This window comes from Bos indicus x Bos taurus, chromosome 16, assembly GCF_003369695.1.
Source record: "Bos indicus x Bos taurus breed Angus x Brahman F1 hybrid chromosome 16, Bos_hybrid_MaternalHap_v2.0, whole genome shotgun sequence".
Taxonomy (NCBI): domain Eukaryota; kingdom Metazoa; phylum Chordata; class Mammalia; order Artiodactyla; family Bovidae; genus Bos; species Bos indicus x Bos taurus.
Window position 1 is genome coordinate 59,969,038 of NC_040091.1, and position 12,052 is coordinate 59,981,089.

A 12,052-nucleotide genomic window follows, 5' to 3' on the forward strand; every position below is an offset into this window, starting at 1 on the left:
GGCAGAGGAGCCTAGTGGGCTCCAGTCCATGGGGTTGCTGAGGGTCGGACACGACTGAGCGACTTCACTTTCACTTTTCACTTTCACGCATTGGAGAAGGAAATGGCAACCCACTCCAGTGTTCTTGCCTGGAGAATCCCAGGGACGGGGGAGCCTAGTGGGCTGCCGTCTATGAGGTCGCACAGAGTTGGACACGACTGAAGTGGCTCAGCAGCAGCAGCATTCAGGGATTGAACCTGTGTCTCTTGTGTCTCCTGTATTGGCAGGTGGATTCTTTACCACTGCACTACCTGGGGAGCCCATAACTAAAGATACCCGAAATCAAATCAATCCATTTCCCTTCCAAAGCTTCTGCTGTCCACCCTGATTTTGCTGTGCTGCTCTCAACCCCTCCTTATTTCCTACGAATCCCCTTTGTGCATTTGAACCAGTTGCTCTGAACTCTGTCTCTCGTCAGTCTGCTGCTCACTCAGATTTCACCTGTCAGATTTTATCAAAATCCAGTTTGGATGCAGTGTCATCCGTGAAGCTTTTTCCAATTCTTGCTCCATCTCTTTTCTATTTCTGAACTTTCTCCTCTTCCTCATTTAGATAATTCAGTAATTTTAAACTTTGTATTATTATAGTAATTTGTGTATATTATCATCCTTATCCCACCACCATTTAGATTTTGGGTGGTGCTCATAAAATAAAACACAAGATACAGAAAAAGGGTAATGTCTATTTGGAATTTGGTCAGGAGTCCATGCAGTTTTGTAAATTTTGCTGGACTTAGCCTCATGTAAAGCTTCTAAATCAAGTAAATCTGTGCTGTAGATAAAAATGATGAACTTTTTTTGAATTAGTGAGCTGCTTATAGCTTAAATGCTGGAAGGCATTTAAGACATGTACAGTACGTGGGCTTCCCTGGTGGCTCAGTGGTAAAGAGTCTGTCTGCCAATGCAGGAGACATTTGGGTTCGATCCCTGGTCTGGGAAGATCTCACATGCTGCAGAGCAGCTAAGCCTATGTGCCATGGCTATTGAGCCGTTGCTCTAGAGCCTGGGAGCCACAACCACTGAGCCCACGTGCTGCAACTCCTGAAGCCCATGCACCCTAGAGCCTCTGCTTCACAACAAGAGGAGCCACCACAATGAGAAGCCTGCACGCTGCAACTAGAGAGTAGCCCCACTCGCCGCAACTAGAGAAAAGCCCAGGCAGCATCAAAGACCCAGTGTAACCAAAAATAAACAAATAAATACATAATAAAATTTTTAAAAAGACAGTACAATACGTAACAGCACCCCCTTAATCTACCCCATACCTCATATGTACAGAGCATACAAATAAACTACTCTTCCTTTTTTTTTTTTTTTTTCCCCTTGCAGCCCACATTTCTGGATTATATCCGGCCACGTTCCTGGACTTGTCGTTACGTGTTTTAGAAGCTTGGATATTGTTTCCTTCCTTGACACTGAAGATTGGGTATTACCTGACTTGGAGCCAGCATCTGTTTTCAGCCATCATGAAGTTATCTGTGTTATTTGGACCACTTCAGGCTTTACAGATGGCTCACTCCATTCCTAGGTCACCTGAAAATGAGCTGTTAAAAGTTTACTGGAAGTTTGGACACTTTTAAGCAGTCAATTTTTTTCCTTTTTGGGAAAAGGGAAACTTGTAGCTGATGTAACAACAGATTTTTGCTAAGTCATATCAGCTTAAATCTCAGAAATTTGGTTTTGTTTCTTAACTCCATCTAATTAGAGACCAAACATCATGTTTTTTTGGCCACTGAATTAGCCAGAAGGCTGCTGAAGAAATCACTTAAGTACCTGTGGCTTAGAAATTTTTTCATGCACACTATTGGAATGTATGCTAATAAACCATGCAATTGGGAAAGAAAATAATGTGGAATGTTTTCCTGTTTCTAGTAGAGAAAATATCTATTTTTCCAAATATAATCTTATTACATATCCTAATTTGTATTTTTAAGTTCAGGTCTATTCAATTTTTATCTTGTTTTTGCTATACTATGTAGTCATGATATCTGTGAAGCAAAATTATCCCTTACACCTTGAATTCTTGAGTTTGCATCCATAATATTATATATCGAGGGGGACAAAAGCAGGAAGAGAAAAAGGAGTGAGGCCGGACAAAGAAAAATATTTTCTAATGTATGAAGCAGTTTTGAAAAAGAACTTGCAGAATCAATCACGTGTTTAAACTATTTTATTGTAGAACTTATGTGGAAGATAAATTTTTTGTTGTTGTTTAAACTTTCAGGTAATAATTTCTTTGAAGTTATTTAGAAGTAACCATTGGTATAGTTGTTTTATCTAATGAATACTGACCTCCGTTGTTTTGCAGACTAGTGAGTCTGTATCATAAGTATTATCACAACCATTAATATTAAAGGGAATACTAAAGATCCAGAGAAGCTGGCTTCTGCATTCACTCAATTATTCTTAATGGTAGTATACTTTAGGTACAGTAAATAATAGGTGGTCATTTTCAAGAAAATGTACTTTATTGTGTGATGTTCCCATGTTATAAGATGCCTAAGGCTAATAATACAATGTGGTGTGCAGGAATTATTTTGGTTGTTTATATGAGGTATGATTATGTCTGTAAAGATGGAGCTTTGGAGACCATGTAGGTCCACCCCAAAGAAGGGAGACTTAATTACTCAAAACTGGGAAAGCAGCCAACTTGAGAAGCTATTATCTTGGTATTCTGGTAGCCCTATTGCTGTCTAGAAAGTTGTGAGAAGTCTTTTTCAAACTGATGTAACGTCAGTCTGAACCTCACAGAAAGGTAAGTAAAATTTCTTGAAAGTCATAACTGTTGTGTGTGCTGCAAGTGCCCAGCTAAGGCCCCGCTTTTATTTCCCATGTTTTTGGTCCAGCTGAGCTTAGGCAAATCCAACCTCAACAGACAAAACCGTACCTCAAGGAAGGTTATTTTTAAAAGGTACTCCACATGTTCCTAAGCAGTAATTATCTGTACAGTGGTATTGTAGTTGTAATGGAATAACATTCCAATAAGACTGCTTTAATATAGCTCACAATTTCCAGCATTTTTCTAAAAATTAAAATGAGTCTATCACTGGAACTTAGAACTACATTTTAAATACAAAGAGGGAGCTGAGAAAAGCACACTGGTTTAAGATGTGGTTATGAGTAAGCCAGTCTACTGAAGCGAGAGAATGGAATTCTTAGGTCTGTATTTTTTGTTCAGTACTGTGAATGTACACTCCATTGAGAGGACTTTTGCTGTGTACTCATTCTGAATACTGTATTTATTAGACTGATCAAGGCTGGGTTTTGTTTGTTTGTTTTTAAACTCTCATCCTCCCTTTGTTTATTAGTACTTTTTTTTCTACCCAAGATTTTAAAGTGACAACAAATAATATGTATATAATTATAGACTGTTTAGAATGATAAGACTGTCCTAAGATATTTTGAGAAATACTTAAAGGAAAAGCCACTTTCTGTGAAAGACATTAGTTTAACAGCCATGATCTTAATATTAGCTGCTTTTATTGAAAGTCTTGCCTTTAGAGAACTACTTACACTCTTCTAAACAAATAAATTAAACTAAAACTTCTTACTAATGTGTTTCAGAAAGATTTATTGAGTTTGTTTTTTCATTCCCTTCTTTTGTTAATAGCGGTGGAAATGATTTTCACTTATGGAATGATACTTTTTTCCTTTTGAAAAGTAATGAGGTTAACATTTCTTTTCTATAAAGTATTAATTAATTAATTAATTTTCTATAGAGTTAATCATTAGTTTGAGTGTGTTACCTAAGAGAACAACTAAGATCTCTAATGTCATACATTTGTCAGATGCTTTTATTGTTGGTTCTGGATAGGGAAGGAAAACGGAGGGTGCTTTTATTGGTTTTTGGTGGATTAATTACTGCAATTGCCTAGGTAAAGTTGCTTCCTCATGTTAGAGCTTAATTAGAAAACCAAGGCTGCAATTCATTTAGTATGGGCAATTTTCATCATAATATAAAAACTATACTTGCCTGAAAAATTGAATCCTGAAGTCTTTATAGGAAACATAACAGAACATTGTGTGTTGTAAAAGTTTGTTACATGGGCTACATAGGCTAAAAAGATGTAAGTTATGAATTGTTGAAGCCTTTTATACAAAAATATTTTTGTTTTGTGTAGAATTATGTAATTTTGAATAAAGTTCATTGTTCTCTCCGGGGGAAAATGACGAAGATAAACTAGCATATCTGTGGTAAGTAGGTGGCCTAATACATAATACAGTGTAGTAGTTTAAATATGTTAGTTTTGAAACCTTTTAAGAAAAATTAAATTGTTAGGCTTAAGCCCAGCATATAAAACATAAAATATAGCTGCTTCTGGTTCAGATCGGGATATAGGGCTGGAGCCCTTCTTGTTTGGTTATACCCATTTCCTGCTACTCAGAATACCCCGTTTGTAAACCACCAGTGTGGCAAAAACAAAAAAGTCCATGTACAGACTTGTAATTAAGATAACCTCATACTTACCAGCAGTGGGACCCAAAGTTGCTGAATTTATCAGAGCCACAGTTTTCCTTCTCTGTAAAATGGGGATAATAACTACCTTACAGGGTTGCTACAAACAAGTAGCCCTGGTAGAAATAGGGCCTCATTATTTTCTTACTCTCCATAAATTTCAAACCTAAATCCTTAGTATTATTTCATTGGAATCCTTAAAAAAAAAAAAAAAAAAAAAAGACCTGGGCAAGGAAAATGTTTCCTGCACACTCCCAAGAATATATACTTTTCTTTTAAATAGATTCGCAGGGTGATATGCATTGGCTTTGCACCTTGATATAATAGACTCTCGTGTAATAGAATTGGTAACAAGATTGCTAAAAGCATTCCTGTTGCCAACTCCAAAATTACTTTCAGATTTATCTGTTTAGTATTAGGGTAGGGTGGCAAACTTCTAAGAGGAAATTTTACTTGCCTGAATAATTGAATCCTGAAGTCTTCATAGGAAATATAATGGAACATTTTATGTTGTAAAAGTTGGTCACATGGCCTACTTAGCCTAAAAAAGGTACAAGTTATGAATTTTTGAGGTCTTTTATGCAAAAAATACTTTTGTTTTCTGTGGAATTATGTAAGTATTTCTGCTTTTACCTAAGTATTAAGTGTTTAGAACTAGTGTATATAATACTTAGAAATCGTGGAGGTAAAGGAGACTTATTAGGCCTTTCTTGTGCCAATATAAGAATACTTCTAGTCTTAGAAGGTAGAATAAATCTCTAAATGGAAGACAGTTCATACTTCTGTTAATAAAGCTTAAGTGACTTATTTACTAATGGAAAATTCCATGTAACTTATATGGTTTATGTAGTAGTTGTGTGTGTGTGTGTGTGTTTACTGTCAAAGAAAGCTCTGCCTTGGATATTCTTCACATCTCCAGGCTTTTATGTTGATGGCTCAGAAATGGAAGGAACTGGGACATAAATGTTTTGAAGAATAAATGAATATTATTAGTGAAGCTTATGTAAGGATTCACTGAAGCCTCTGTCAGGTCACAGAGTGCTGGAACCCAGTTTTTAAAGAAGGTAGAATACGGCTACACTGGTTGAAACAGAGGAGTCCTTCTTGCTTGGTGCACTGGTGCTCTTCCCCACCCTGAATTTAATGCCCAGTTTGAAAGTCAATAGATGCTAAAATTCATAAGCTTTAGGTTAGTAGGAAAGCTGTGCAAGCCATATAATCTACTAAATCCTTAATAAAGTTTGTCTTCCCTGTAAAGACTTATTCTGAATAGCTAATTTAGATTTGAGAAAAATAGAGGCCTAATTTCAGAAGTGGTAGTTTTTAAAAAAAATCTAAAACTATCTTTGTACTCCATTTTTTCTAAATGCTTTCTTCCTTATTTCTACATTATTACATTCACACTTCTGCAGTGAATATGCCCCTCCCAACAGAAGGCCAGCCTTTATGCTAGCAGATACATCAATCACTGTGCTTTGTGGTGCTCTTTAGTTTATCTTAATGAAGTAGCCTAAACATCCAAGGTGTTTAGAATTAAAAGGGGCCATAGAGATTATATTGTTTTTATTTTCAACCCTTTGCTCATATTTCTATCAGCTGTTAGCCCCAAACCCAGAGATCTAAGCATATAAACACAGAAGCAATGAAGCAATAGAACTGTCCAGTTGATTTTGAAACATCACGTATTGAAGGTGTTTGTGCCAGGCACTATGCTTGGTATTGAGAAATACGACGACTGAAAAGAGAAGTTTTCTGCCCTTCTGACATTGGTTTTTCAGACTAGAGGCATATACAAAACTGTTAGGTGTCATTTTGGGGGGGGCTCCAAACAGCTCTGGTACCATAGTCCTTTATGTCTCAACACTGAAAAGAATTTAGCAAGAGGCAAAGTGAGAGATTTTGAGAGAAGTGATTTATTAGAATAGGACACTGTGAGGTTTACAAGTGGACAGGTGAGAAAGGCTGTATCCCAGAACTTAACTGGGGCTACAGTTTTATAATCAGAGTAAAAGTGGGGAAGGGGAGAAGAACTTCTTTGACCTTCTTGAGTAGACAGACATTATGCTTCCATTGTCAGTTCCTCCTCCAGGTTGAACAGTGGAGTTTTCTTGTCCCTACATGACCAAACTAGATCTACAAGCTTACTGTTTTTTATGTGTGCAGAGAGTATGTCCTAGGGACCATCAGCTTACTGAGCTCACTGGGCAGGGTATGAGTCTCACACCACCATTGTTTTATTATTTGGGGGGCATGTCTCATGCTTCTGTTACATGGTTTTGTGGTTAAGCAAACCTGCTCTGTTGAGTAATCATAAAGGGGTCTCCCCCCTTCTTTTTTTCTATTTACAACTCCCTAGTGGGACTAACTGTTTAATCACCTGCATGTCCCTTTACTCTGTCCCTATTTCCCTCCTCCAGTTGTTTAACCTTTTGTGCTTAAAAGTGGGTAAAGGGCAATCGATCATTAGCTACTTCTGGATGAGACGAGACGTAGGTCAGCCTAGTGAAGGGGTAACATCTGGCTGTCCCTTCTCTGTTGGGAGAACTGTAAGTCAAATGTCATTCTGGTTAGCAGCATCCTTTTTAGTTACCCCTCTTAGATGTTAAGCATTGGAGGATGAATCTACAAAAAGATTGAAAAGAAATACAGCAATAAGCATTAGAAAAGTCATTAAATTCTTAATTAAATTACATGGTGGATTTTAACATGAGAAGAAAACTTTTCAATAGCTAACTATTGCTCTGGTGAAAGCTTCTGTATTTATGGAAATGGCTGTTCCAACCAAGGCGATTATCCCAGGGGAAACACACCCAAGGGTGAGGAGAGACCTTTGTACTCCAGGTTAACCAAGGGGGTAATTTTCGGTTTAGCTATTACCTATAGCTATGCAAGTTATCACTAAGTGCCCCTATGGTTCTGCCTCCAAGAGACATTTCTGATAAAAATCAAGAAATGCACTTTTTTCAGTGTCTGATCTAAATCTGGCAGATAAGTTGGGGAATTTTTCTGAGGACCCTGATCATTTCACACAGGAGTTCACCTGGTTAATCAGATCTTTTGATTGCACCAGGGGGAATTTACAGATTTTTATCTCACTGCTACACCCCTGAGAAAGAACAGCATATGATACTGGTAGCCAGAATCCATGCTGACGAAATGACAGCCCAAGCCCAAGAGGGCCATTCAGTACACCAGGTGGGGAACAAAGCTGTCCCCAAGGCAGATCCACGATGAAATCACTAAATTTATTGATAGGGATAGATGGGGTCATATGATTGTTTTTAATAAGGTATAAAAAAGTTACAGTGAAGCCTGCTAATTAGGAAAAAAGTGGAAGAAGTACAACAGGGACCAGATGAAAATTCTGCCCTTTTTCAAGGGAGATTAGTGAAAGCTTTTTAAAAGTATACAAATGTGGATCCCCCTTTCCCAAGGAACAGGCCCTTTTGGCTATGCATTTCATACCCAGTCTGCCCCAGACATCAGACACAAAATTTAAGAAACAATTGCTGGTCCTCAGACCCCTATGAGCAATTTGGTCCAACTGGTTTATTTGATTTTTCAATAACAGAGATCTGACCAAAAAGGTGGAGTGCACCCAGAGAGATAAACAAAAGGCCCAAATGCTGACAATGGCTTTGTCCACTTAGGACAACCAAGGGGAGACCAGGCTTTCTGTGCTGTTTGGCCATGGTGGGCCACAAGGCCCATGGGTACCCAGACAAAATCATTGTGCCCTGGGTGGACAGAAGACATCGGGAGCGAAGATTGTAATCGATGGGCCCTTTGCAAGCAGCCAGGGCTTTGGAGGGGCTTCCCTGGTGACTCAGATGGTAAAGAATCCGCCTGCAGTGCAGGAGACCCAGGTTTGATCCCTGGGTCGGGAAGATCCCCTGGAGAAGGAAATGGCTACCCACTCCCAATATTCTTGCCTAGAGAATTCCATGGACAGGAGCCTGGTGGGCTGCAGTCCATGGGGCCTCAAAGACTAGATAACGACTGAGTGACCAACAGGGCATTGGAAGAGGAAATGCCTCAGATGCAGAGAGTGATGGGGGTCCCTCAGCCTTCGATGCTTTCACAGTCAAAACGCCACTGGGGTCCAAGTCCACGAGTGGCTTTGCCTAGAGATGCCATCTATATAACTAACACCAAAAAACAGTTCTGTCCCTCGAGGGGCAGGGAAGCCATTTTCATCACCAAAGGATGTTAACAAAAAATAAAGAGATTAAATCTATACTGAGAAGACCCTCAAATATAAAACATTCTAGGCCTAACTAAAACAGATTGAGGCCTTAAGTGATCCTCTTCCAGATTTGGAAACTGCTTGGGGTAAAACGGTTTGAATCTTCAAAATCATGGTCATAATTTCTTTTAATGATTTTCTAATGCTTACTGCTGTATTTCTCTTAAATTTTTTGTAGACTCATCCTCCAATACTTAACATCTAAGAGGGCTAAAAGGATGGTGCTAACCAGAATGACATTAACTTGCAGTTCTCCCAATAGAGAATGGACATTCAGCCAAGTTTTTACTCCTCCTCCAGGCAGGCCTATGTCCCTTCTCACCTGGAAGTAACCACCTTTCAATCATTGCCCTTTACCCGCTTTTAAGCATAAAAGGGTAAACCACCTGGAGGAGGGCGTGATAGGGACAGAGTAAAGAGACATGGTCTTCCCAGGTGGCTCAGTGGTAAAGAATCAACCTGTCAGGCAGGAGATGTGGGTTTGATCCTTGAATTGGGAAGATCTCCTGGAGAAGGAAATGGCAACCCACTCTAGTACTCTTGCCTGGAAAATCCCATGGACAGAGGAGCCTGGTGGGATGCAGTCCATGGAGTTGCAGAAGAGTTGGAAATGACTTAGCAACTAAAGAACAATAAGTGATGAAAACTAATCCCACCAGGGGGTTGTAAATAGAAAAATTGTGGGAGGCCCCTGTAAGTTAATGATTATGCAATGGAGCAGGTTTGCTTAGCAACAAAACCATGCAACAAAAGCATGAGACATGCCCCAAATAATAAAGTAATGGTGGTATGAGACCCACATCCTGCCCCCTGAGCCCAGTAAGTTAATAATCCCTAGGACATGGTCTCTGCACACATGAACAGTAACTTGCAGACCTAGCCTGACCATGTAGGGGCAAGAAAACTCCCCTGCTCAACCTGGAGGAGGAGCTGATGATGGAAGCATGATGTCTACTCAAGAAAGTCAAAGAAGTTCTCCTCCCCACTTTTCCTTTGATTGTAAAACGGTAGCCCAGCAAGTTTTCCTGGTGTGAAATTTCCCACCCACTTGTAAACCTCACAAGTATCCTATTCTAATAAATCATTTCCTATCTATCACTTGTGTGCACAGTTGTGTCACACTCTGCAACTCCCTAGACTTCTGCCAGGCTCCTCTGTCCATGGGATTCTTCAGGCAAGAATACTGGAGTGGGGTGCTATTTCTTACTCCAGGGGATCTTCCTGACCCAGGGATTGAACTGGAGTCCCTTGTGTCTTCTGCATTGGCAGGTGGATTCTTTACCACTGGGCCACCTGTGAAGTCCCACATTTATCACTTGGAGTCGTGTCCGACTCTGCGACCCTATGGACCGCAGCACGCTATGCTTCACTGTCCATCACCAACTTCCGGAGCTTGCTCAAACTCCTGTCCATCCAGATGGATGGTGATGCCATCCAACCATCTCAGCTGTCGTCCCCTTCTCCTCCTGCCTTCAGTCTTTCCCAGCATCAGGGTCTTTTCCAATGAGTCAGTTCTTTGATTCAGGTGGCCAAAGTATTGGAGTTTCAGCTTCAGCATCAGTCCTTCCAGTGAATATTCAGGACTGATTTCCTTTAGAATTGACTAGTTTGATTTTGCAGTCCAAGGGACTCTCAAGAGTCTTCTCCAACACTTTGCCTCTTGCTAAATTCTTTTCTGCACTGAGACATAAAGGACTATGGTACTGCAGCTCTTCAGAGCCCCTGACATGACACCTAAACAGCTTCATCTAAATGCAGGGATTCCACCAGCACTACTTGGCATTAAGATTCCGTCTTAATACAAAATGATCCTGAATCTGGGCAGCAGAACTCCGAGGCTTTCCAGGGGACAGACATCCCACCCCACATCCCCTGCCTCCTGTTTGTAGAAAAGCTTTAGCCTTCTAGGCCTTCCCCAAGTTCCAAAGAGCAAATTCAGAAAAATGAGAACACTTAGAAACAAAACAAGTGAGATAAAATAACAGTTTAAGCAAGTCAAGGACACTTAGTTCCTACTCAAAGGCTATAGATAAATATTCTGAGCCATATCCTCCAGTTGTTTTATAGATAATAACCCCACCACCAGTGGGAAGACAGTGAATGCTCATGAAAGCACATAGACCCCAGACCGTTTGAAACAGTAAGGTTGATGTTGAAATAACACGTGGTTAACTCACCACTAATCCGCAATGAATCAGAAAAATGTCTACAAGCTGATCAGGTGCCTGTGGCCAGTTTCTCACCTTGCTTTTGAAAACCTCACTGAGAGCCATCAGGGAATTCTGGTCTTTTGAGCCTGCTCTCCTTGCTTAGCACCTTGCGATAAAGTGTATTTTCCTTTATCATAATCAGATGTCAGTCAATTGGCTTTGCTGTGGGTCGGGTACAGCAGAGCCGATCATGGTGGTGTTGAGAGGGGGGTTTCAGCATCTCTCTTCCAATGTATTTATCACATAACTTCCTGTGAACAGGTTTTTAAGCAGTAAGACCCAACGATTTGATCGGGTTGTTTCTGCCTGAGGTGCAATTTCCCCACCGACCTCCAGCTAAAAAGTTCTGTACCTAGGAATGCCTTCCGCCCGCAGGGAAAGTGGGGGTCGTGGTAGGGGTTGGGGTATGAGGGGCGCGGATGCAAGTGGCTCTGAAGTATCCAAGGAAGACTCGATGGAAATGCCAAGGACAGAGGCAGCATCCGCAATAATGCCTCAGTTGAAAGGATTGATGGGAACTCAGTACTTGTTGATCACCCCATTTCCCCTGAATTTGGCTTCTGGAAAAACTGAGGAAACAAAAAAGTGGAATGAAGGGACGGCGAAACACTCGCTCGAATCGGACCCCGCCTTTGGTCCCAAGGTGAGAGAGTGGGGAGGTCGAGGGGGTGGGGCGCGGGGAGCGACACTGGCTAGCGCCTGCGCCCTGGCGCCCACCTGCTTCGGAAGCCCTGGGATCCACTTTCTGACTCCGTGAGAACGGCTCGATTAAACGTTTTTATTCCTCATGCAACTGAAAGTGAGTTAGGATTTAAAACACATCCGATCCCCGAGAGACTGTTTCTTAGCCGTCTCCATCGTCCGCCGGCACCGCCGAAGGCAGCCGCCATTGAGGGTTGCCAAGGCGCGGGGTCCTGGGTTTCCATGACAACACGAAGGCGTCCGGGGGAAGGCGTGGCGACAAGATGTCTGGCGGGAAACACAATTTACGGGTACGGGTTGCAAGTGTCCGTTTCCCATCACTTCTGACGGCAGAAACGAGGTCGAGCTCTGCCCGACCTCGAGTCGGTGAAGCTGCGAGCGCTAGGGCGGCCTGTGGGGA

At 41.1% G+C, this 12,052-nt stretch overlaps 2 protein-coding genes across 6 annotated transcripts in view; both read left to right on the plus strand.

The window, feature by feature from the left end:
• Nucleotides 1–3,588, plus strand: part of SOAT1 (sterol O-acyltransferase 1) — a 64,011-nt gene extending 60,423 nt beyond the window's left edge. For all 5 annotated transcript variants that reach the window (XM_027565455.1, XM_027565454.1, XM_027565453.1 and 2 more), the window contains one exon: nucleotides 1,368–3,588. In XM_027565455.1, coding sequence (XP_027421256.1) covers nucleotides 1,368–1,424 — 57 coding nt within the window. In that variant the 3' untranslated portion in view covers nucleotides 1,425–3,588. The remainder of the gene's footprint in view (nucleotides 1–1,367) is intronic.
• An 8,086-nt stretch (nucleotides 3,589–11,674) lies between these two features.
• AXDND1 (axonemal dynein light chain domain containing 1) overlaps nucleotides 11,675–12,052 on the plus strand; it is a 78,981-nt gene continuing 78,603 nt past the window's right edge. The window contains exon 1 of the mRNA XM_027565459.1: nucleotides 11,675–11,942. The gene's annotated coding sequence lies outside the window, so the exon portion shown is untranslated. The remainder of the gene's footprint in view (nucleotides 11,943–12,052) is intronic.